At 41.9% G+C, this 27,302-nt stretch overlaps 1 protein-coding gene across 6 annotated transcripts in view; it reads left to right on the top strand.

The window, feature by feature from the left end:
- Window positions 1-27,302, top strand: part of EPHB1 (EPH receptor B1) — a 457,257-nt gene that overhangs the window by 180,584 nt on the left and 249,371 nt on the right. For 5 of the 6 annotated variants that reach the window (XM_061636580.1, XM_061636578.1, XM_061636581.1 and 2 more), the window contains one exon: window positions 8,826-9,507. In XM_061636580.1, coding sequence (XP_061492564.1) covers window positions 8,826-9,507 — 682 coding nt within the window. Of the gene's footprint in view, window positions 1-8,825; window positions 9,508-10,165; window positions 10,500-27,302 lie in introns of those variants that run through there. The other variant, XM_061636584.1, reaches the window with a different exon arrangement.

The raw sequence follows: 27,302 nt of genomic DNA, 5'->3' as shown, positions 1-27,302 counted from the left end.
GAAGGCACTCCGTGCCACCGAGGCTACCTGAGCCTCAAGTGACAGAGATGGTTCTAGGAGAACCCACAAACTACGAACCTGCTCCATCAGAGGGAGTACAACCCCATCCAGAACAGGTTGGACATCCACGATCCGGTCAGAAGAACCACCCACTAACAGTATCTCAGCCTTCTCTGGATTGAGCCTCAGTTTTTTAGTCCTCATCCAGTCCATTGTCGCAGCCAGGCACCGGTTCAGCACATTGACAGCCTCACCTGAAGAAGATGAAAAGGAGAAGTAGAGCTGCGTGTCATCAGCATACTGACAGCAACGCACTCCAAATCTCCAGATGACCGCACCCAACGGTTTCATGTAGATGTTGAATAGCATGAGGGATAGAACTGACCCCTGTGGAACGCCATACTGGAGAATCCATGGGGCCAAGCAGTGTTCCCCAAGCACCACCTTCTGGAATCGACCCGCCAAGTAGGAGCGGAACCACTGCCATACAGTCCCTCCCACTCCCAACTCAACCAGTCGTCCCAGAAGGATACCATGGTCGATGGTATCGAAAGCCGCTGAGAGATCACGGAGAATCAACAGAGTCACACTCCCCCTGCCCTTCTCCCGACAAAGGTCATCATACAGGGCGACCAAGGCTGTTTCCATGCCAAAACCAGGCCTGAAACCCGACTGAAATGGATCCATATAATCGGTCTCATCCAAGAGTGTTTGGAGCTGGCCTGCAACCACGTGTTCCAGGACCTTGCCCAGCAATGGAATATTTGCTACTGGCCTATAGTTATTAAGATTTTCTGGGTCTAGGGAAGATTTCTTCAGGAGTGGTCTCACTAACACCTCTATCAGAGGGCCCGGGACCACTCCCTCTTGCAAAGAGGCATTAATCACTTCCCTGGCCCAGCCGGCTGTTCCATTCCTACTAGCTTTTATTAGCTAAGAAGGGCAAGGATCCAGTACAGAAGCGGTTGCACAAACCTGTCCAAGCACCTTGTTAATGTCTTCAAGCTGTACCAACTGGAACTCGTCAAAGAAATCAGGACAAGACTGTGTTTGGGATACCTCACATTACTAACCAGGATGTGCAGGTCTGACTGTAGGGCCACAATCATGGCCCTATCTTCAGGGTGAGTTGGCTGAATCGCATTACCAAATTCTTCCAAGCTACACAGGAAGTGGATTGAACTGTGAAAGACTAACCCAAATTGTGTTTGTATTTTTATAAATTTGTAGGGCAGTACAATATCTCAGAGAGGAGGTCAGGTCTCCTGCTCCCCTGGTGCGTTCACTAGAGCTGCCCAATTTTCTTGCTTTTTAAAGTTTGATAGAAATATCGGTTGGCTATAGCTACGTTCTTAAACTGCATGGTTTTTTGCCTATTAGTGTTTATATATATATGTGAATCGTATCCTGCGGTTATAACCAGAAACTGGGGGTGGGGTGAGTATCCTGTCACATGTTTCAACTTCTCAAACGTTCAGTTACCAAGCATTAACAGCTGCAGTTTCCTTGCATTTGGGACACTGAGGGAACATGGAAAGGCTTTAACACAACATGTTAAACCAATTTTTTTATTTCACCTGGATAAAAGAGCTTCATTGGCTCAGTGTTTTTCTGGGCACAATGCAAGATACTTTTGACCTTTAAAGTCCAGAATGACTCAGAAACTGAGGGTAGACACACACTTACTGTTGTGCCAGTTCCTGTGAGTCTCCACCTCCATTTTCTGAAGTCGGAGACACACAACGCTAGTCAAACTTTTTACTCCAAAACGCGGGGAAATGCAGCTCCAGTGCATTTCTCTGTGAAATCAGCGTCACACAGAAATCAAAACTGTTTGGTAGATCAACTCATTGTCACCCCATGGGGTGTGCAATGAAAATGCTTTGCTGTAGGTTGGGCAGAGACAATTATTGGCCCATTGCTGTGGGTGGTCCTAAAAGGTCTAGAACAGCAACAGGGAAGGGAGATGTGTGCAGCCATGGGCAAACTAGTTTTAAATGCATTTTAAGCTGAAGCAGCTACTGTGTCTGCAGCCTGACTAACAGAAAGACAGCTTTCTTCCATATGAATCTGTCTGAAATCTGTTTCAGAAGCTCTTCTCTGGGTGTTCCTGCCTTCAGAGATTGCAGGTAGTGACCAGGGAGAGGGCCTTTTCTATGGGGTTCCCAAGGTCACATCCTTGGCAAGTTGCCAAGGCCCATTACTACTAACATTGTGACTCAGCCCCCTCCTCCGGCAGATTTCTGATGAGTACCACGTGGCTATTAGAATTGCCCCAAGTAACCCTATATTGCATTGCTTTGGGCATGTTAGGCAATCACAGTGGCAGCCGCTTGACACTGACGGAGTGCTGTTACTGCCACCTACCTTGTTGTCAGCCCTATAGCTGGTGGAAATAACAGGAGAGGGAGGGGAGAGACTGAACAAGACTACTTGCTGCCTCCTTCAGTGACCAAGGAAATGGGGTGTGTGTGTTGAGGGCCTTCTCAAACTTGGAGGTGGCCATGCAGTGGTGCACAGGATGTGGCAGCTGTCACCAACGTGGTGCCCTCCAGATGTTTTGTACTCCAACCTCTATCAGCCCCAGCCAGGAGTTGTAGTAGAAAGCATCTGGGGGGCTTCAGGTTGGTGAAGGCTGAATTACGGAATATCTTTCTGAGGCAGACTTAGGAGGCAGTAGCACTTTTATTGTTTAGACTACTGGTTAAGCCCCTTTTTATTCACCAAGAATTTAATGGTTGATTTGTTGCTGCTGTTCTTTTATTGTTTTGTTTTTCTGATTTTATTTGATGTTTAGGCTGCTTCTCCATCGATGCTGCTGATTAAATTATTTTTATTGCTCACCTGGCGCCTACTCTGATGTCATTTCGGCACCAGGCAAAGTTCTTCTTTATTTTCCCAGACCCTTTAAAATGTGAAATTTCATTCCTCAAGGATTGGTTTTTTATACTGCTGTTTTTATCTGCTGCTGTTAGATTTTAATGTTTGAATGTGTTATTGTTTTATTTTTGTAAGCCACCCTGGAAAAGTTTTTTTTGAAGAGTGGGTTATAAAAGATTAACATAAAATAAATTAACAAATAAATAAAGTACAAATATTACTGTTTGCACTGTTTTACTCGATGATCTGTTTTAAAGTGTAAATTACTCGGTATGTGCATAATAGAATAGTAGCCTCTAAATATTTTAAATAAATAAGCAAAATGAGGTTACAATTCATGCTATCTAGTTCGACAAGAACTGCCAAGTTACCTAGATTTATAAATAAATTATTTATTAGGGATGGATTATCAAGATTTATTAGAGATAGATGATTAATATCTGTATTAATTCCCATCCACTCTACATGTACAATGGTCGTCATTATTTCCAGTCTCATGACTAGAATATCATGAATATTTCTTCAGACAAATTATCAATTATGAGATACATGAGACTATTAGCTGAATATGAACAAAATGACTAGATGACATTTGATAAAATAAGATTTGTGGAACCTTTTTTGTTTGATATTGCTATGTGAAGAAAAGTGGGAAGTGTACATAGACCCTTAAGATATACTATAGCTAAAGGCAAATATTTATCTCTCGCCCCACCATAGTTATCTGGTTTTCCAGTGATCATGTAGGAGGCAGGTGGTAGCATGCATTATGTTTGCTCTAGGTACTGATCTGAAATCAAACATTCCTTTAAACCAACTCTGTGCATGTTAAAGGGTGCTGTTCACCTTGACTGTGGGGTTGGCACTATTTGCTGCTCTGCCTCAGGCAGGAAAATGTATTGTTCTGGCCCTGTAGAATTGTCTGCCCAATCTTCTGTGAGGTTGGGAGAACAATCTGAGATCCCCATGCAAGAGTTACTTCTATCTTCTATAATTATACCTTCATCCTTATTTTATTTTACTGCCCCTTTATTGTAATCATGTTCATTATATCTGATCTGCCACTTGGAAAACTGCAAGTCCCTTTACAAGCACATCATAACTGGAAGGGAGCCTCTGGCAGATGTGTAATGCTTTTAAGAGCAGTTTTTGATATTTAAAGAGCATCCTTGTTGAGAGGTCAATATGCAAGTCAAAGCAGATCAGGAATTATGCTTAGGCAGGCTGTGGCCTCAGCAAGAGCTCTTCTTGGCCTCAGCTAGCTATTCAGATATTTACACTGTACTGCAGCCCTGCCCCCAATGAATTATTGTTGGGTAAAGAATATGGTGCTGAATCTCTATCCTACTTTCAAGACTGGCTAAAATATCAGATAGTAATCACAAATTATTAGAATGATGGTCCATAGACTTAAAGAAATACTCAGGATAGATTCTGGATGTCATGAACTGTCAAAAATTAAACAGAATTTCAAAATTTAGGTAAGTCTTTAGGAAGACAGAACATACAAAGTTATAGTACTGACAAATTAAAAAATAAGGCATTATTGAGTATGAACAGCATCTGTCCAACTGTTCTTAAAGAATTTAAATGTGAGATATGTTGATCCAACGTAAATATGCAAAAAAAGAACCATTTATACCATTTACAGTAATAATCTAGGGGATGACCTAGAAATTACAATACCATTATTTTAACTTAACTCAGCATAATAGTATTGGTATAAATGTATATGCTTTTGAAACAATATTATATAGACGCAGAGATAACACCTTTTAATGGGATATTACCACCTAGGAAGTGAGGGTTGATTGGGGGCTACATTACAGTTTTGTGAGCCTTTGCTGCTGCTCAGCACTTTCTTCTGGAGTTGAAATTTAGTGGAGGAACTATTGTGTGGAGTTTTCAAGCAGCGTAGTAAGAACTTTAAAACTTCCAAATCTGAGGCTGCAGACATGCATATTTTGTAGTGTCATAATAATCTCCTGCTCCCTTGCCACCACATTAATTTCAGTTCATCTACATGACAGCCTAACATTTTACACCATACAGTTTTGCTTACATATGTAATACTCTGATCTCCATAAAAAAACATTAAAATCTTTCTGATAACGTGCTGCGACCCAGCCATTAATTCATGCTTCAGTGGCATTGGAGCACCTTGGAATTATGCATCACATCCAGAGCAGCACTTAAAGGCCGCCATATGAATAATGCTGTTGCAAACAATCAGCCTGTAAACACAGATGAAATTGGATGGCTTATAAATTGGGCCATGATACTCTAATGCCATCACAGGCCCGAGCACACTTTCTTCCTGCCCCTTAATTGCCACAGTAGCCAGCATTACATGAATCCCCTTTCATTAATCTACTCACAAATCAGCACATTGTCAGTTTTGATGGATGTGCTGCTCATAAAACTGAGAAGTGGAGAACCCCACTTGGAGCAGGTTTTCTCATATTCTTTTCCCTGAACCACATGTGGGCCACAATTTCATTCACCGCTTGCACTTTCCACATATGATTGCATAGATGATCTCTCCCCTTCCCTCCCCCATTCATTATCATGTAACACCCACTCAATACAGTCAGTACTTGAGGAGTGTAATAGTAAAAAGACATTTGTGTTTTAGCATGTTAGCAGATAGAGACAAGGAGGGTAGAACACTTTAATTCCTGGCATGGTAGTTAACAGATGTGATTTTCACTATTTTGTTTGAAATGGATTTTCCCCAAATAGCCATAACTGATGATGGCTATGCTCTCCCTCCATGGCCAGAGGCAGTATGCTTTTGAATACCAGTTGTTGGAAACTGCAGGAGGGGAGAGTGCTCTTGTGCTTGGGTCTGCTTGTGGGCTACCCATAGGCATCTTGTCGGCCTCTGTAAGAACAGGAGGCTGATCCTTGCTCTTCTTATGTTCTTAACCTGAGTGAAGTGGTTTTCCACCTTTATTTTGTTGTTGTTGTTGAACTCTGTTGGTTTTGGGTCACTTTATTTATCACTTCCTAATGACAGAAATGTTAGTCTCTTGGAGCAGACGGCAGAGCTGCGCAACACCTTGGGGTCCCCAACATTGCTGGGCTTGAGGGCGTATTTGGAAATCTAAAAAACTGTTGTGGACAGCACAAAATATCAATTTCACAGAGGAAAAAATTGTGATACTCAGAACCCTCACCAAACAGGCAAAATGCCCACACTCCCCTACAACAAATAAAACAAGACAAAAAAGCAGCCAACCTCCCTCCCCACAAAGAAGGTGACCCCCCCCAACAAGCAACCCACAAGAAAAACAAAACAATTTGGAAAAAAATTGGGAGGATCAAGGGGCCTTGATAGAATGCCAAGGGAGGTATCTGAGGTGCTGTGTTGCCCATAGGCATTGCAAACAACTTTATTGTGGCATAAGCATTTGTGGACTAGAACTGCATAAGAGGTATGAAGCAAAAAACATACCCCCACACACAAACTTTGAATCTAAAAGGCCACAAAATGCAAGGGTGCTAGAAAGTCTGTGTTATTTCTCTGTAGAGCCCAAATGTATCAAAGAAAAGAACATGGTGGTCTATGCAGAACAGTGTGATAATGTTACACACAATGTGTAATAATGTTCACTTTCTAGCTTTCCTATGTTAATTAAACACCTGTTGTGGGAAAGAAATCCAGTAGTTCTGATTAAGTCTGCATTAAATAGAATAACACAATCAAATTTGCCTATAAATTTTAATTGAGTAATTCTACATTGGCACTTCCCTGTTAAAAGACTTTGAAGTCAGCAGCAAGGTGTCCAAGAGACTGAAACTTTCTGCATCTGGCTGTGTGGAATCCATTCTCAGGCCTTGCATTATTTGGAGAACAATGCTGACTTCCTGAGGAAACATTATGAGGAGTCATAGTTCAGCGGTAGAACATCTGCTTTGCATGCCAAAGGTCCCAGGTACAATCCCTAGCATCTCCAGGTAGGGCTGGGAGAGAATCCTGCCTGAAACCTTGGAGAGCTGCTGCGTAGACAATACCGAGGGAGATGGTATAAGACAGATTCCTATGTTCCTATTTTCTGTTCATTCTATGGCTTTTGGCATAACAAGGTGCCACAGGTTCCATCTCCCCTCCCCTGCTTTTCATCTACATGAAACCACCGGGGAAAGACATCTAGCCTTTCCCAACCTTTGGGTCCCCAGATGTTGCTGGACTATAGTTCTCATCATACCTGACCATTGGCCAGTGCTGGTTTATAGTATTTAAAAAGGCTTTACAAGCCACCAGTTTCAGATGACTTTTGGCTGATATATTTTTGGGACATGTTGCTGTTTTCTTGTTTTACTGCCGTGGTTTTGGAAAAATTATATTTTAATGTATTGCCTTTTTTTTTTTTTGGTATTTCAAAGTTTTAATGAAGTGGTTTGCATGAACCTGGTAAGCTCAGCTATGGCTTGCTAGGGCCACACATGCGTAGACTGCTGGAGAGGAGCTCACAGCTGCTTTGCTCCTCCCCAAACCTTGGCTGCAGCTCATGATTAGCAAGGAGAGAGCTTCACCACAAGCCTGGGTTTGAATGCTCAGTGTGGAATGAGAATAATAAAGACCAGGAGGAGCAAAGTGGCTGAAAGCCCCTCTCCTGGAGCCTGCATGTCTGCATGGTCTCAGAGAGCTGTAGGAAAAACAGTCCTTCAAATACAGTATCCTGATCCCAAGCCATTTAAGGCTTTATAGGTAATAGCCAACACTGTGAATGGAAATGAATGGGAAGTCAGTGCAACTATATTGCACTGTAGTAATAAGCTTAGCAAAGCTTATCCCATGCAGCATGCTGGTTGCTGCATTTTGCATCTGCAGAGTGGCTACACCCATATGGAAGAGCTCTGTTTGCATATATCAGTATACACAGAGAGCCTCGCCATGAAATTGATTGTGCAGGTGGTGGGAGGCTTGACCTCTGTGCACGTTGGCAGTAGGGGGTGTGATTAACCCACGCACCTCCTCACATGTTCTTTCACTGCAAAGCCATCTTAACCTCCTCTCTTATTTTGCTGTTGGGGATATGACTTTTTTGTGTGTGTTGAGATTCTGATGATTTATTTGTATTCATATTTATTGATTATGTTTTTATTATTATTATTGTGGGCTGCCTTGGGAAGCTGAAAGGCAAGGTATAAATGTTTCAAATCAATCAATCAAATGAATAAAATGTTTCTGATTCTGAAGCATTATTTCCTGGTTTTGACAGCCCACCTACAGTTTTAGGATGAGTCTCTTTCCTTTTTATCTAAAGGAAACAGACATTGTATAAATTGAAAGGTGTTATTAAATCAGCAACTCATTTTCAGTAATTTCTGTTAGACCAGCTTGTTAATTTAATTCTGGCCTACTACTTTTTTAATCACCCTGATACTTGGCCAGCTCTGTCCAAGTTGAGTGTTTCTCAGGAAACTGCCAAGTTTACAGTGACTCTTCCAAATAGGGGTTAAAAGTGGTCAAACTATCAGAAGAGCAGAAACTAGTTGATTTGGATGATCTCTGTCAGAACCGTAAGGTTATAAGATGATTCAGAGTTGCATCAGCTTCAAGAGGCGGGTTAGCATATGAATAAAAACCTAAATGTGTGTGTCACTTTGCTGGTCTCAAGCAGGCTATGTGTTTGTGTGTGTGTGTGTGTGTGTGTGTGTGTGTAAGTAACTGGGCCAAGAGCTCTTAGTTTATTGTCTTTGTTTTTGTTGTCTGATTCCATGCTCATGGATATAGGAACAGACCCTAAAATTAGGGATGTCTTTCACATTTTCAGAACTGAAAGTAGAGCACAGAAATCCTCCAAGGCTGTGCCTCCCCTCTAGCTTGCAGTGATTAATGATCCCTCTGGTTTAAAGTGCCATCCCTCTGATTCTTTTTCGCCATCCTTTTTAATAGCCTGATTTCCCCCCTCCTTTTTGTCATTTGTTCCACACAGTGGGAAGAAGTCAGTGGCTATGATGAGAACCTCAACACGATCCGTACTTACCAGGTGTGCAACGTCTTTGAGCCCAACCAGAACAACTGGCTTCTCACCACATTCATAAATCGACGGGGCGCACACCGCATTTACACAGAGATGCGATTCACTGTGCGGGACTGTAGCAGCCTTCCCAATGTCCCTGGTTCCTGTAAGGAAACCTTCAACCTGTATTACTATGAGACAGACTCTGTCATCGCTACCAAGAAATCAGCCTTCTGGACAGAGGCCCCCTACCTCAAGGTGGACACCATTGCTGCAGATGAGAGCTTCTCTCAGGTGGACTTTGGTGGCAGGTTGATGAAGGTGAACACAGAGGTGAGGAGCTTCGGGCCCCTCAATCGCAATGGCTTTTACCTTGCCTTTCAGGATTATGGGGCCTGCATGTCGCTGCTGTCGGTAAGGGTCTTCTTTAAGAAATGCCCTAGTGTAGTGCAGAATTTTGCCATCTTCCCAGAGACTATGACAGGAGCAGAAAGCACCTCTCTAGTGATTGCACGAGGCACATGCATTCCCAATGCCGAGGAGGTGGATGTGCCCATTAAACTGTACTGCAACGGTGACGGGGAGTGGATGGTTCCCATTGGCCGCTGTACCTGCAAGGCTGGATATGAGCCCGAGAACAATGTGGCCTGCAAAGGTAAGGGGATGATTTGCTGAGAAGTTGTTTGATGGCTAGTTAGAAGTCCTTGAGTTGGGACAGTGCCCAAGCGGCTGTTAAGGAGCTGGTCCAAGTGCAATTTTTGCCTGTAACAAAGTAGAGCATTCACCCTGTATGCATTCCAATGTGGTTGGGATTGCCTGGGAATTACAGTGTTGTCCACCTCTGACAGCTGTAGCTCTGAACTGGGTCCTTTCAGTGTCTGTTCCTCTTATGACGAGGGCTGCTAAGACCTATCCTAAGCTGTATATGGTTCAGATCAAGTCAGGCAGCCAATGTGACACGTGATGTGGGACAAGGGCAGAGATGATGTATAATGAGCAGTGGCAGTGATTCACTTGTCATTCCTTTGTCCCTGCATCCTCCGGTTGTGTTTAGCCTTAGATTATGAACTTCATGCCACACTGTTCAGAGTAGAAAATCCTACTCATATTTTATCTGAATGCTGAACCTCCTGTAATGACTGTCAGTAGCAAACAAGCAGCTGCTCTGTCCATGGATCATTCATAGCTTATAGGAAACTCTATTGTGAACGGCTAGTATCCTAGATGCAAATTTGCAGTTTCATTTGTAAGCGAATTATGCTTCTACAGAGGTTTAGTGGTGTTTACACCCTTTTCCATATCTCTTTGGTAAGTGCTTTGGAGGGGATCAGTTTTACTGGGATCAGCATTTGAGAAGGAGATGTTGGTGGAGCAAATGAGACTGCTGCAGGAGTCGTGCTTACAAAAATCTGCCTGTGGTTTCGTAAGGATCAAATGTGGCCTCAACAGAGCTCTGCCCAGAGGGAACTTCACTTTGCTGAAATTTTTCTGTCAACATTTTACCTCATATTTACTGGATAACACATTTCACAAAGTTGGATCCAGAGTGACTGCCATTGGGCTGACACACCGACACTGTTGTGACTTGTGAACATATCTGTTGTATCAGGAAGGTGCTACCAGGCTGCCTGCATAGCGAAAATATGAAGAACTCCATAAACCATGGTATAAAAATGTGTTAACCTTTTTTGTTTCTTGCTCAGTGGAAACTTCTTGAGAATGAAAACCCATCTTTCCCTCTCTCAAAATCTGGAGTCCTGATACAGTGTCTGACTAGTGCTCCGCTTTATAGATGATGTGCGTTTTGGGTATAGGGCTGACATCAAGGGTCAGCATGGTTGGGCATCTACTAAAGTCCTATGCTTCAACAAAAGCCCCCCCCCCCGGACCTGTTCCTCCCCTTCATCATTGCAACCTCCTCGTTAACCCCATCTCTTGTTCTGGCTCAGACAATGGTGATGGTGATGAATAAGAACAGTAAATGTCTCTGCTTGCTTAACCCTCCACCTAGCAAGCAAGCAAGTAGGTAGTGGTGGTGGTGATAATGAAGAGGAGCAGCAGGAGCACCTGGTGATAATGGCAGAGAGAGCTAGATTTCCTGAGGAGGGGGCTAATGGAGGGTATCTTGGCCAAGGACCCTCAAAAACCTGAAATTGGCACTCTTTGGATAACCTGAAATGAATGACAGTGTGTTGCTGTTTTAAATGCCATAGGCCTTGCCCCTGAACCTTGGATGCTGTCCAAAGAGTTAGCTTCTCCAGGCCAAACAGAAATCTGAGATGGGTAAGTTAGAATAAGATGGAAATGATTTCCTTCTCTGTTTTCCCCAAGGGCAATATTGGTGGTGAAGGTGCTCTATACAACTTGGGAAATGATAAAGCATTGGGGAAATGCCAACATCTAAGGAATATGATGTGGTCTGGCTTCTGTAGGTGCAAGGCCATGCACTGGGGATCTTTTTTTGTGAAGTGACTGCTGTGTGTGGAGACCATGTCTTGTCTATAAGTGGATGAGATTATGCAAATAGAAGTACATAGTAGGCCATGGGCCCAAGGAAGCACATTCTGAAGAGACAGCCTCACAGAATGTTTGCTGTGTTTGTAGTAAAACCCTGAGAGAACTGCCTGTGAATGTTTAGTAAATATTTCAAATAGCAAAAGATGCATAATTTCATAGAGAACACACTGTGTAAAAAGTTATTAGACCTTATTTTCTCATTCACACTTTCAAATTCTTTCTAAAACAACATTTTGCCAACATAGTCTAATATTAGCAAATATATTGCTTTGCTTTCAGTGTTCTTGCTAAAATATAGCTGCTTGCAGAGTTTTTATAAGATAAATTAGTATCTGAGGAAAATGGAAATTGAATCTAAGGGCTAAAACAGATGTGATGCAGTCGATCCGTGATTATATTTCCCAACTTTTTGTTGTTAAACTTTAAAGCAGCCGTGGGGGGGGGGGGATACCCAGTTTTTATAGGAGCAGTGATGCTGGGAGAGAGTATGTTGAATCCTTTTCCTCTGCTGTTTTCCCCATTTAAATCCCCCCAGCTGCTGTCACCAATAGATCTATCAGTATTTGCCCCTAGCAGAGTTAATGGCAGCTTTGGGGGTAGGGTGTGGGGTGGCGATGCAATTTAGATTAGGAAAATGACATGGGGGGAAGGTAGAATACCCCTTCCTACAGAGCTACTGTTCCAATCAAACCCTGAGCTCCATGCAGTTGCTTTATAATGGTGGTGGTAGTAGTAGTAGTAGTAGTAGTAGTAGTAATAATAATAATAATAATAATAATAATAATAATAATAATAATAAAACAAAAAAACAAAAAAACAAAAATTGGAACATCTGTTCACTGAGCTTCCATGTCAGTTTTGTTTTGGCCTTAAAGCGAGCTGCATTGTCCACTGCTTTCTAGGAGGATGGAAAGAACTGAAGTTTTCTAATTACTGTGTGTTTGCACATGCACCAGCATGCTTATATGTTCAGTGTGGCTTACATTCACAGTTGCCTCTTTGGAAATACCTTGGATTTTCCAGCTTTCTAACAAACGGTAAAATATTCTTATGAAATTAAGAATGCAAAGATTGCCTTGATATGAAGCCAACCCCACCCTCACTCTAGTCCAAGCGTTACAGCAGGATCCTCCAGGAGCAGTCAAGTAAGTGCCCCTGAGAAGCTTACAAACAGGATATGAAAGCAGGTATCCATCCTTGTTGATTGTCCCCAACTTCTGGTAATTAGAGAGCCCAACAGATCATATTTATATAGATTTCTAGGTTCTTAAGTTGATATACTTCTCCCAATTTGAAGGGGTTCAAATTAATCTTGGTTTTAGTATTCCTATCTAGTTTAAGAAAGAAAGAAAAGCTATTTATACACTGAAGAAATACCAACAGAGTTTATTGGGCTTAATAACTGAAGTGCGATAACAAGGTGCAGTGAAATAAAAGCAGTAAAAATAGTTGTAGGAGATAATTGATGATAGTATAATATTCACCATCTAGTGGCATTATGAGCAGGTGCTGAAATAAATTGAAACCAAATTATAACATTGCAAAGATTAAATATGAATAATGGAGAGGAGTAAAGCTTATGGTGCAGAAAAGATGTTGTGCTCTTTACAGCAGGGATTGGGAGAGGCTGCACTCTCCCAGATGCTGTTGGACTGCAACTCTCTTTACTCTGAACCACCAAGGCCCACTGGTGGGAACTGGACTCCAACAACATCTGGAGGGCCATAGGTACCCCACCCCTGCCTTACAAGACATTGCCATTAAGCTAGAATATTTTCAATTGGCATTAATCAGCATCTCGAGGCCCAGAATGGAAAGGCTGAATCATCTCCAAGTGCACCTGCTACAGGGTCTAAATGGCAGCTGTCTGTGCTTCTGTTTTAGATGAAATAATGTTTTTAACTGTAACTGTTTTTATAATGTTTTAAAACTTTTTAGATTTCTTTTTAATTGTTTTGTTGATGTGTTTGCCACTCTGGGCTCATTTGGGAGGAGGGGAGGAATATAAATTCAATAAATAAATAATATGGTGAGCATCTAGAACAGCCTTTCCCAACCAGTGTGCCTCCAGATGTTGTTGGACCACAACTCCCATCAGCCTCAGCCAGCATTGCCAATGACTGAGGCTGATGGGAGTTGTGGTCCAACAACATCTGGAGGCACACTGGTTAGGAAAGGCTGATCTAGAAGTATGGGCAGTATTCCTGGAAAAAAATTATATTGGGTAGTATTCAGTGTTATTCCTACTAAGGGTAGACCCCACTGAAGTCAATAGACACGACTAACTTAGGTTCATTACTTTCAGTGGGTCTGCTCTCAGTGGGACATAGTTTAATGCCACCTGTTGTTTCGCATCGAACACTCTTATGCTGTGCAGCTTTAAAACATGCATTGGCCATGCAGTCATGCTTGCCTGCCATGTTGACAGGTAGGAGATCAGTACATAGATGGTGGGAGTCAGATGTACTGCACAGCAAGATAAAGACAGTCTGCCCGGAAGGAGGGTTCTGGAATAATTTTAACTTCTGATACTTACAGAAAAACCTATTTTAAATTATTCCCAAGGATATAGAAATCACTGGAATTAGATCTGCTTTACTTTATAGACCTATTCAGGGATTCAGTTTGAACCAGGGTTTCTCTCCCCATGTTTGAAATCCTATACGTGAGCAAAGTAGCCCCTTCTGACATTGGCAAGGCAGTGTGCCCAGCACATGTAGTGTTATTGAGGGAGTTAGGCTCACCATACATGTTTCTACTTGTGCTTTTGCATGTTCAGACTGAATGCCTGAAGAGGTCTCATGTGCCAGGAAAATGTGCTATCCCATAAAAATGTAAATGTACTGCCTTCAAGTCGATTCCGACTTATGGCGACCCTATGAATAGGGTTTTCATGAGGCTGAGAGACAGTGACTGGCTCAAGGTCACCCAGTGAGCTTCATGGCTATGTGGGGATTCGAACCCTGGTCTCCCAAGTCGCAGTCCAACACCTTAATCATGACACCACACTGGCTCTCCGTGCTGTGTCCCATATGGGCATGCATACTGCAAGAAGCCATAGCTAACTGGAAGTTTCCTCTCAATTACATGTGTTTTGGAACATAGGCTTTTTATGGCATGTACAAACTGTATTTGGGTTTTAATGCTCTGGTGCTGATCAACATGGAAGCAGGGAGTGCAGATGTGACAAGTAGCCCCACCTGGTCTTCATGCAAATAATGTGTAGCTATAGAGATTTTGGAGGCTTCCTTGTAACCTGGAACCTTGATGGGTTGTGTGGAAGCCTTTGCATATATATGGCTGCAGAAGCCATTTGCATGAAGACTAAGGTGTGTGGCTACTTGGTCCATTTCTGTTCCCTTAAGTGCCTGAATAGGTATGCACTTAAAAAAATATATGAAGTGGTCCCAAGTTTTTCATATAACTGGCCAGCAAATACGATTCTACATTCCTTTGACAAACTTTCTTGTGGGATCCTCTCTGGAAAAGTCAACACTTTAATCTAACTTTCCATATGTTTGTGTTAAAAGAACACTTAACCCCAGCAAATACTGCAACAGAACCTGTCTTTACTCTTTTCACATTCAAAGGAAGAGTGTGATCATGTGGATCCACAGCCTTCTTTATGAGTTCTGGGTAGGGTTCCACTGGAAAAACCAACACCTTATAAAAATAGCATTGACCCTTTAACTGCTAACACTGACAAACAGCAAGAAAGAATGGGGAATGCAGTCTCTTTGATTGCATAGATGAGGAGAGGAGAAGTGGCACCCTGGAAATGGAGAGATGGGCAGTCTTCTAGTGCCAAATGGTGATCAGCATTCTGGCCAGTGGCTCCCTGTCAGGAACTGGGAGTGGTAGACAAATCACTGGAATGGGACTGCCAACTGATGTAACTCACCAACTCAAGCCTCTGTTCTCTGCTCTGTTAGGGACTGGGCTCCTCACATCCGTTTTCAACAGTCTCCCCTTTTATCACATTCTTTTCACACCCCATTGCATCAAAATTGCTTATTTAGTAGAAATAGAGGGTGGAGACACACAACTAGTTTCCTCTTGCATGGAATTGCTGTTTTTTTTACTCAGCTCTAAGATTAGAACTTAGCTGACCAAGTTTCCTAAATACATTTAAATGGCTCCCACGTCATATCAAGATGGGAAGCCAAATTTTGAGTAGAAGGAAGTAAATACTGTAAGGGTAATGTGAATTAATCCATTGGCTTGGATATAGGCTATTAACCTTTGGGTAACTATTTGTGAAGACAGTTGCAAATATCTTTCTGAAGGCCATGTCTGAACACCTCCCCCAAGATCCTCGTTCTTGCCCTTCTTCAACTTCAGTTACTTGGCATTTCCTTGTGCTCTCCATGAGTCTCTAATTTATATGAGATATAAAGCTCTCACAATAGTTCTAGCATCAAGGACAGACATAGTTGGGCATCTGCTGAGGACCCACACTGTAGTTGGGGATGGGGGAACTACTGACAAGAGTCCCCTTTACCAACTGTTTTGAGGAGGTCACTGAGGGAGGAGGAGCATGGAGGGCAACCTAGCGCCAACACTGCCTCACCATGTAGTGGAACAAAATGCCTTGTGAGGCGAGATATGGCATGATAGCAAAGGAGCAAGATGAGTAATATGGCTTCTAAACTCCAGAACCTTGTGATCATGAAAACAGAAACAGCAGTGGGATGAGTGATTTGAGGCAAATACATCCATGTGAATAATTTAGATAGCACCTGAGATACTCATAAACATGACCTCAAATACCCATCAAAACAAAACCATTTCATGGCTTGGTGCCGACTGGATCAGCAGCTTGATCAGCTATGACACACCTTCTTCAAAAGAATTCCCCTTCCTGTTTGAAAACCCATTGCCCCACAGCCTTAATTTGTTTGTTTGCAGCTAAGGTGCAGGGTCTGTGGTAAAGCAAAATCAGACGGCAGATCATTTTCTTGAAGAAGGCCATGGAACAGCTGCTACATGAACACAAAACTCTCCAAAGTGATATTTGTGATTTCCTGGCTTCAAAGGGCTATGCGGGGCTGCATTGGCTGGCTGGGCCTCTTTCATCTTTCTCATTATTTCCTGAGTAAAACTGCAGGAATCAGAACAAGCCTTGATTGGTTCTGATTTAAATGGAACTCCGGGAACGACACTCTGATTCTTTCTCTTAATTGGAACTTTTCTCTCTCTTGTTTTGGGCTTTGCCATGCATGCTGTCAATTTGATACCGCCTGCTGGAATCCTCGGAGGGCTTTGGATTTATAAATATGGAAATTATGTAATTTCTTTTTTTCTGTCACTGCTTTCTGAGTTTTTATTAACATTGCTCCCCCCCCCCTTTATGCCTAGTGGCTTTACTTAAGCTTTCTGTTCTTTGAAATAACATTCCAGTTTCAAAGGTTCATTCCAAAGTTACTGGAAGGCAAGATAGTGAGAAGTTTGGAGTGTTGGACATGGTGACATCTGAAGTCAGCTTCCAAACAGTAACAGTAAAAATGCCATCATGGGTCTGAGAATCACTGAAATCTATATAAAGACTAATCTCCAAAAGCTGTAGTTAGGGAATTATCTCCTTTTTCTTTTTAAAAAAGTTTTGAGATCTCACCACTACAGAAATTGCTCCAAAACACAATTTTCAAGGCTTCTCAAGAAAGTAATACTTTAAAAACATTTAGAGCTTATCATTGTTAGCTCCGCTAAGTCTTTGGATACTGTACTTTGCAAGACAATATATAGAGTCACTATTATTTATTTGAAATGATTTCCAGGCTGCCTCATTGGTCAGTGCTACAGATGGATTAGTGTCATAGATATGAGAATGATACATATCAGGTTTAATTTCTGAAAATCTATTTCTTGGTCTTCAGTCAATTGGAAGTAGTGGCTGCAGTGTGACCTAAAATTAATTTATTAATACTTTGATGTTTTGACTACTGATTTTCTCTCTATCTTATAGCTTTCTGTCAGTTAATATCAGAGTTCCTTAGCTCAATCTCCATAAACCTGATCACATTTTCAGGATTAAAATGTTAAGATTTATTTTACTTTGCTCACAAGATGTGCTGCTTTTTTCATGTCTGTGAATGATTGCAATATAATGTTCAGTCACTAGATGTCTCTATGTGCTGTGCCCAATTAAATAGAGGGTGTGTCCTTTGTAGACAAAGAAGAGAGAGAGAGACAGCTCAAGGTGTATGAAAACCTTTTTTTGTTTACAGGTAAAACTGATTACAAAACCCACACTTTATACAACGATCACTTGAAATCCTAGACAGATTCTCCAAGCTTTACTGTAATGGAACAACAGCAATCTCTATTTACATTTAGTAAAAGATGGAAGATATTTTCTAGTATATTCAATTATACAATCATTATGCTAAAGAAGTTGATTCTGTGCATATACATACGTTTCCAAGACCTTCCAGTCTCCAGGGAACAAGGCAAGATGTGAGAGTGTAATCTTCTTAAAAGATTTATTTGTGTGTTTCAAAGAAGTCTAATGGTGTAAAGCTGACAAAAGGGCCCTATTCCACCAGGTCATTCTGTGCCTTGCTCTCCATCTGTCTGCACTTATCCCATGCCAGTTACTACATAGCCCCAGCATGGTACTCACAGTGGTGCAATTACGCATTGCTTGTGTATTTGCACAAAAGTAATGACGTTTTCACCAGTTTAATCCAGGGCAAAAGGATCTTCTTATAGCAGAGAATAGCAAAAGGGTTAAATTGCTCATTCTGGACAAAATTACCTCTTTTAATATAAACCATGAATGAAATATATCATTTATCTATAGTTCCTTCTCCCAGCACACTGATTGTTGTCGTTATTTAAAAAAACTAAAAATAAAGTTGTGAAGGATTTGGGGTAGAGAATTAAAAAGATGAAAACTATTTTGAAAAAATAAATAAAAATGACTAGTGTTTTTTTTTTGCAGATGTGTTTGAACAATTGTTTTCAAGGAGATACACCCAGAACTCAGTTGCTCTGTAGTACATCTGCATGACATACAGTATATCGATTCATCCAAACCCATTTTGCTTTCTTTCTCAGCTGACATAAATGGGATAGAAGATTCTGCCATCACATCTTCTGCTTTAGGGCATTGTTTCCTTTCTTGTCTGAAATCTTTTGACACTGATGACAAATTATGAATACATGGGCCTGTCCCAGCATTTTTTGATTGCCAGAATATAGAAAATACAAAGTGGAATTAGAGGTTGTGCTTAGTGTCTGCAAAGCCACAATCCTGTATTCAGAGCTCTCTGATAATAGCACAATTGTTCTTTTCAGGTTTTCATTTTTGGGGGGCAGGGGAAGCAACAGACATTGTTCGTATGAATCAACTGCAATATGCAATTGATGGTGATATTTATTTAGTGCTATCAGTGTGCATGGTGCTTTACAGTATATAAGAGGACAGGTCTGTGCCCTGAGAAGTCTTCCAACTAAAATTTGACAAAGGAGAAACAACAGAGGGAGGAAAGGGAAGTGTAGACTGGGATAAACAGGGAAGCAATATGTTGTTTCAGTTGTGCTTGCTAAGGTTTAGCTATATGCTGGGTTACACTAGGGCGAGGGGGCAGCCTATGGCCACCCGGTTGTTGCTGGACTACAAACCACATCCTTTCTGACTGTTGACCATACTGGCTGGGGCTGATGGGAGTTGAAGTCCAGCAACAGGGAAGAAAAAGCCTTCCCCAAATGCCGCCATATTATCGTCTGGTCTCCAGTACTCTATTTCTAGGCAAGGAACTGGAGTGTGTAGTGGAGTCTTCGCTCCAGGAATTTCTGGATGAGATGGATTATCTAGATCAGTTTCAATCTGGCTTCAGGCCAAGTTATAAGATGGTTTTGGTTGCCTTGGTGGATGACCTATGCTGGGAACTGGACAGGGGGAATGTGTCCCTGTTGATTCTGCTGGACCTCTCAGAGGCTTTCGATACCATCGATCATAGTGTCCTTCTGGGCCGCCTCAATGGGATGGGACTTGGGGGACACTGTTTTACAGTAGCTCCCTTTCTGGAGGAGCAAGCCCAGAAGGTGGTGCTGGGGGATTCCTGTTCAACTGCTTGGCCTGTGGAGTCCCTCAGGGTTTTGTTCTCCTCCCCCCCCCCATTTAACATATACATGAAACCATTGGGAGACATTGTCTGGAGTTATGGGGCTCAGTGCAATCAGTATGTTGATGACACCCAACTCTGTTTCTCCCTTCCATGTATATCCAAGGAAGCTGTTTCTGTTCCAAACCAGTGTCTGTCATCAGTAATGGTTTGGATGAGGGCAAACAAATTGAAGCTTAATCCATACAAGACAGAAGTGCTCCTGGTCAGTCAGAAAACAGATTAGGGACTAGGGATTCAATCTGCTTTGGACAGGGTTACAGTCCCCCTGAAGACACAGATCCACATTGTGGGTGTACCCCTGAACTCAGCCCTGAGTCTGAATGCTAAGGTTTTGGCAGTGCTCAGGAGTTCATTTTGCACAGTTAAAATTAGTGTGCCAACTATATCCGTTCCTGGAGATGTCTCATCTGGGCAAGGTAACACATGCCTTAGTCACATCCTGTTTGGATTACTGTAATGTGCGGCTATCTTTGAAGAATATTCGGAAACTTCAGCTGGGCCAAAGAGCTGCCGCCAGATTGTTACAACAGCTCTACGGGCTGCCAATCTGTTTCCGAGCACAATTCAGTGCTGGTTACAATGTATAAAACCCTATACGGCTTGGGCCAGGCTATCTGAAGGACTGTATCTTCCCACAGGAGCTTAACTGAGCCCTGAGATCATCAGGGAGGTCCTTTTCTCGGTCCTGCCACCACCACGGGCACATCTGGTGGGAACACGCAAAAGAGCCTTCTTGGTAGCTGCTCCCAGGCTCTGGAACTCCATTCCTAGAGAGGTTAGACTGGCTCCCTCCCTGCTGTCCTTCCGTCAGCAGGTGAAGACTTTCCTGTTCCAACAGGCTTTTGGGAATTGACACCAAGGGCTATTAAATAGGGTGCTGTTTTTACTTATTTGTATTTTTTTAATCACTATGTTGTTTTAATTTTATAGTTAGTTTAATTACATTTTAATTAATGTCTGTATGTTTTAATTATATATTTTTAAATAAATAAATAAATATATTTATTATATTATATTTTATATTTGTATATGTTTTAATTTTTGTAAGTCACCTTTAGTCCCAGTTCTGAGAAAAAGCTGAGATTTAAATGAATAAAATAAATAAATAAATAAACATTTGGAGGGCCACAGGTCAATCACCCCTGCACTAGGGGGTTGTGCCAACGATTTCATGGAAAAGGTGGGTTTCATGTAGGGATTTGAGCGAAATCGGGAGAGATGGCATCACATAATCATACCTCCTGGCTCACAAGCAGTGAGCGGCAGCTTTCAAATCTGTGTTCTCAAGGGAGCCCTGTGCCCAGTCTTTCCCCCAGGCCTTCTAAGTGATGTTTTAATGGTTACTGTCAGATTCCAGTATATACCATAAACACTAAAAGCAAGAATGTGTAAAAAGGGTGCAGATCACTGATAGTATTGTGACCGTTTCCCATAAGACCCTTTAAACAGCTGGAGCAAAAAAATGAAAAGGATTAAAAATGGCAGAAAGGGGTTATTTGAGAATAAAAGCCAAGGGTGTATTTAAAAGGTGCCCCCAGAAAACCAAAGTGCCCTTTAAGCATCTGCTCATATTGGCATACCAGGCTTGTGGATTGTGCTTATTGTTTAATTTTACCAGGACTTGGAAGTGAATCCAAAAGGCTGACTGTATATGCTATGAATCTTTGTCCTGCTGGCAGGGGTCAGGGTAGGATTCAGCAGCCATAACAGATGGGGTCACACCTTGGATAATTTTCTAGCCAAGAGCTTTTACAGATGAATGGATTGTGTGAACTGTGCCTAAAAGGAACCCTTGCTTGCCCCTTTTACTACAAGATCACGACAACAACCCTTTAAAAGCAAAGTCTGAGGAAGAAAAAAAAAAGTCTGTTGTGTAATATCTTCCTGCTCTTGCAAAAAGCTCTCGGTGTAATGATGTTATTTAGTGAGCAGATTTTTTTACCTTTGTTTTGGATTCATGTGCACTAAACAATGTTTAGCAAAGAGAACGGTAATTGATTTCTTCGCAATATTGCACAAAGGTACATTGCAAAAAGTAACTTAAACAATCATTTCATATGATACTTTACTGGTCAGAAGCAAACTACTTCCCCCTTCTGAGCAAATTCTGCTTAGTTGGCTCCCATGTGTGTCTCCAGGGCAGCCTAAGAATATGAAATTGCAACACTTGTGTGTGCTAAAACAGACTTTCCCTTGGTATTTGCTTTTCCATTCTAGCTGGTGTATTTGAAGTATTGTAATGGGTTTTCTTGTTTCTTTTGAGTTTATTGAAAACAACCATTTCATCATGACCCTTGCAGATTCTATTTAAAATGAGCAAACCCCAAAGTTCCTAGATTGTTTTAGTTAGCAATAATGATATACATAGGGTAAAAGCCAAAGCCTCTGAAAACAGACCAGTGAGGAGAAAACTCACTTGTACTGTTTTACTTTTTAAAAAGTAAAAAGTAAAAATGGCTATTTTCATGTTGACCACTTTGCAGACAGTAGGCAAATTTTATAATGAACTCTGATAACTTCATCTGAGTGCTGGATGGACTTATCTCAGTCAGTTTGGTCTTATGCTTACTGAACTTGCTCCCCAGGTGATCAGACAAAGCACTAGTAGAATAGGTCTCCAGGTTTGCCATGTTGGCTCATACATACTCATGGTGCCTCCTCACACATACACTTTGTTGTATTGCTCTGTGCAATTTGTAGTTGTAGTTTTGGTTGCTGTAGTGAAGAGGCTGAAAACCTGTGGCCCTTTAAATACTTGTTGGACTACAACTCCCATTATCCCTGACCTGACCATTGTCCGTTTTGGCTGGGGCTGATGGGAGTTGGTGTCCAGCAACATCGCCCACCCCTGCTTAAGTGCATGGATTACATTTATAGCTCAATATGTCATGGTGTCATACATGGGACATTTCTTAAATATAGGACACATCTTGAGAGATCTATGCTGTGATTGATTTCAAGTTGTATGCTGCAATTTTTGATGGAAACAACATGAAGCATTTAATTTAAAAAAAAATAGCAACAACATATTGGCAGCTTTAGATTTCCTACCTAAACAGAACAGTGTCTTCCTGAGAGGAGGATGTTAGAAGGGGCATTCTTAAAGTTACTGAAATAGAATGCAATTGTATTGAGCTGGACGAATATAAAAGTGATGGATTAAATAAAGCTGCAGTGCAGTGCATGTTTACCAGGCAGCCCACCCAGTTGAACACAATGGACCTCATCCCAGTATAAACATGCACAGGATCAGGCTGTGCATCACAGCTTATCAAATTACTTCATCTTCATCCATCTATTAGCCCTGTTCAGGCATTATTGCTCCTTCTCCTGGCATCCGTGCACAATGGTGCAAACTTCTTCAGGGAGGGGTCACATGCAAGTCTTTGCACGTAAAGCTGTATTTACAAAGGTCCTGTCCCTGCAGGTGTTTGCTGTGTATGCACAGAGGCCAGGACACAAGGCTACTCACCATCACCCCATTCCCCCTTTGTGCATTGGGGAAATGCGTATAGTGTTCTTTTGAAGAGGGCAAGGGTTTAAAAATTAAGCCTTATCTTAATGTTCCCTGAAATGCACAGTTTAATGCAGGGAGGGGGCACAAGAAATATAAATTATTAGAAGGCCTACTGTATATTAGTCTATACTGCATATTAATGGAATATGAAGTGGAATGCCACAATATGAATGCCTGTTCACATTAACACATTGAACCCCGAGAACTGTGGTTCAGTGGTAGTGAAAGATGACTTCCTACACAGTGTGTGAATGATGCTGTGGCTTTTATGTTATACCTGTTTTGTGCTTGGGTGCATGTCCAGGCTTTGCATTATAGTGGCTGTACTAATGCAAAATTATTATTTTTTAAATGCAGTGATTTGGAGGAATGATAGGAAAGCCATCATCATAGCAGGGGAGATTAGGAAATAGTAGCAATGTTAGCTGTGTAATGTGAAGATGCATGTGCAGTCTGTGTCCTGTTGCTTAAACGAAGCAGAGAAATGTGTGCAGTGTGAGGCAGGGGTGGGTGGGCATTAGTAGCTCTCCTGGTTAATAGTATCTCTCTGTGAAACTGAGTGATGTGGAATGCCATGCTATATGCTACACTGCTGGTCAGCCAAGTACTCTGCTCATCTGTAGGCATTGCTGTAGGCTTGTTCTCTTTCAAGGTTTTGATAAAACCTGACTGCTGGGTTTCACCTTCTTTTGCCCATTTGATTTCAACACGGAGGACATACTTCACAATGCTTGACCATGGCCTGTGACAATCCTTTACCAGCCTTCAACCCTGACTCCATAGATTTTGCAGATTAGAATGGCATCACACCTGACACTTCCCTCCCATTGTAGCTGATGTGACTGTGGGGGAAATCATCACTATGATCTTTGCTTCCCTTCTCCATGTGTTGATTAGGATTCCAGCAGGTATGGATTGGAAAGCATCATGCAGAACCAGAAACAGCTCAAGAACCCTCTCATTCTGGAAGTGTTGTTTCACTTGCTTTCAAGCTATGCTTGTTATACAATTATGCCCTGATTCTAAACTTATATCAGAGCTACTTTTCTCTTGGTTGCATTTTATCTATGTGCACATCCTGGAAAAAGAGTTGAGTTTGCACAACTTGAGGTTTGCTATCCATACGTTTGAGTGATTCCCTCCTTCTCCCACTGACTTGTTCATGTTATCCAAATAGGATGGTAAATTAGTGAAATAAGCAGAGCAGAAAATGGAGACATGAAACCACAGTTATCATGCAAGAGGATTTTTTTTTGTGGCAACACCTCATAAGGGGAATTCCGTGTCCCAAGAGTTTTTTATCTCCCTTTTTGTCTCTGTTCTGCCAGCACTTGAAGACTTAAAAAAAGAAAACAAGAAAACAGGTCTTTGATTCGGTTATTGCTTAGTTTTAATTTATTTGTTAGTTCTGGCTCTCAGTACTTTTTGTTCTTTGATGGTGCTTTTAATCGTAGTTGTTTTTGGTAGCTTATTTTAACAACTGATTCATGTTTGTTTTTGTGCTCGTTTTTATATTTGGTTTGTGGCTTTGAATGACTCCTTTTGGGGAGAAAATGGATTACACTAGAATATATAAATAAAAATAAGTATCTTGAGGGTGGGAGATGAATTAGGTTTGGTTGCAGTCTACCCAATTGCAAAGCCAGAGCTGGGAAAAGTTGCTCCACTAGAGCACCCCCACCCTCAGGGCAGGAAAGAGATTAGAATCAGGGGCAATGCAACACTTGTGCAAAACCAAACTCAGGAGAAGCTTCACCCATAGAGCATATTGCTAACAGAAATGTGTACATGATCAGATGATGCTGGTCAATCATCTGTTCCTGGAGGAGTAGATGTATGTGAGATCCAGGTAGGGTGAAGGTGCAGCAAGGAATGCTTCACTGTGCTACTGCTCCAGAGTTCAGTATCCAATAATAGAAAATGTAGTGGAAGTAAAGCAGGTTCTAAAAGTTGTGTGTTTTTAAACTGGCTGTGGTGCAAAAAAAAAAACTTATTAAAATTACATCAGAAAAGACCAAGAGAACATGGCATTTTCTTTGTATGTCATATGGATGTCCCAGACCTGCAGCTTTCAGACAAAAAATGTTGCACAAATTATCCTTTCATTTAATCAGTAGAGCATGGCATTCTGTAAACTGCATGTTCATTTTAAACAGCCCCGTGTGAGTTTCAGTGAAAGCATAGGGCAAGATTTCAAATTATGTAAATCTTGATTTGCTTTGATACTGGGTGGACAGAGTTTGCAAGATTGATTTGTCACCAGAGCTGTGTGGACTGTTTTTGGAGATGCTCCTGTTTCCCAGCGAGGGCAGAATCCACCTTGTGTAGTAAGTAGGCAGGTTCACCACCTCCCTTTTGCAAACTCCCATGAGACACACACTGTCTGACATCTGTTCAAAGCCATCGTCAACCTGAGCAGCTGAGAAGAGCCACTTAATAAGCCTGGGGGAATTGTCACTAATTCCACTGTAGCGAAAAATAGGTCTCTGTGTTGTTTAGCTCCCTCTCTCCCTGTCCCCCCTCCCAGCCCTAGAACAAAAGCAGCAGATATCATGGGGCTATTAGACCCCAGCTCTTCATGCTGACAGCCAAACTCAGGGGGCACTTAGGGAGCCATTAATACCAGCTTTTATCGGCACTTAGCTGCTCGCTTGGAGCCCCAAAGTGAAAAGCAGAGGCAGAGGCTCACAGTCTTCATCAGAGGTATTTTCAGGTCCCTGAGAGATTGACCCAAAATCACACTGCTAGACTGACCAAAGCCATTACCATGGTGGCACCAGAAAGAGAACTCTTGTTGTATTTCCCCCTGCTCTTGGTAATATGTTGTATTTATCCTTCTTTGCCAAGGTGGCTGTTTTTAGATTTTTTTGTACAAGCAAACCTGGTGATTTTTTATTTATTTTAGTTTTTGCTTCCTCTGAAGTTCATCGCTTGTGGGTCCTTCCAGGAGGCAATCTGAAAATGACTAAGGTTCCTTTTGAAACAAATAATAGTTTGAAAGACTCCCAAATGCCGAATAGGAAGTGGATTATAAATATTTCCCTCAGGAATGAATCAAGGAAAGTGTTTGAACATTCACCCATGCATGAGGCTGACTGTCTTTCTGCTTTTGATCTTCTAAACATAGCATGAATCAGGGTTATATACTCCCGTTTGCTTTGGAACGTTTGTGTGAATGCTTGGGTTGTTGTTGCTGTTCTTGGATAGTCCAAGTCCGACTCCCATTAGCCACAGCCAGCATCACCAATGGTCAGGGAGGAATGATGGGTTGTAATCCAGCAACATCTGGAGGTCCCCACCCCTGCTGTACAGGTTACAGTGAGGTATGCATTCTGGTGAGTTGTGGTAACTCAGGACAACACTACATGTTATGTAGAAAACAGTGATTTAAATGTGCCCAATGTGAAAGGTCTGCTTTTTTGTTTGTTTGTTTTTGAGATGTGGGGTCTTTTTGTTCATCACCTTCCTCTTGTATCATTTTTCCATTAAAAATGCCCCGAGGCATTGCATCATGACTTTCCCTAGGAATAGGTTTGTTCTGTTACTGAGGCTGGCCCCTCATCTTTCAGTCATGCCTGATATCTTGAGTTCAAGAAACCGCTTGTTGTATTTATGCTAAGTTTGGAGGACTTTGTTCTCTATGTAAGTTGGAAGGACGTTCTTTGTGTGTTGGGGTGGGTGGGTCTGAGGGTTCCCCCCTCCTGTTTGTGTGTTTACCCTGTATATGTTTTATTTCACAATAAAAGTGTGTTTTTTTAAAAATGCTTTGTGGCTGTTGTTTTGCCCTCCAAGTGGAGAAAATACAGATATTGGCATTCCCCTCTGCCTTGCAGCTGTAGGGAAGGGGCAATGTTAATCAGGAAAGAATTGGAAGTAGTGTTAACCTCCTGACATCTTTTATTTGAGTAAACATTAAAATATCCAGTCATGGATATTTTATGCAACATGTAGTTTGGCCCTAACAATGTAGTGTCACATGTTCATGTTCACAGAAACTAACTGGTACGATTCTCATCATTTCTTACAGTGCACCCCTCCTACATGTGAGAAGGGCTGTAGCTCAGTGGCAGAGCATGCAGAAAGCCTGAGGTTCAGTCCCCAGTAACTCTAGGAAGGGCTGGGCGAGACTCCTGTCTGCAATCCTGGAGAGCCACTGCCAGTCAGTGTAGACAGTGCTGGACTAGGTGGGCAAATGGTCTGATTTGGTATAAGGCAAATTCCTATGTTTACGTGGCAGTAAGTCCTACTATGTTCAATGGGGCTTAATCCAAGGTAAGTGTGTAT

The sequence above is a fragment of the Rhineura floridana genome, chromosome 7 (assembly GCF_030035675.1).
Source record: "Rhineura floridana isolate rRhiFlo1 chromosome 7, rRhiFlo1.hap2, whole genome shotgun sequence".
Taxonomy (NCBI): domain Eukaryota; kingdom Metazoa; phylum Chordata; class Lepidosauria; order Squamata; family Rhineuridae; genus Rhineura; species Rhineura floridana.
The sequence above is the reverse complement of the archived record's forward strand: the minus strand, read 5'-3'. Positions and strand labels throughout refer to the sequence as shown.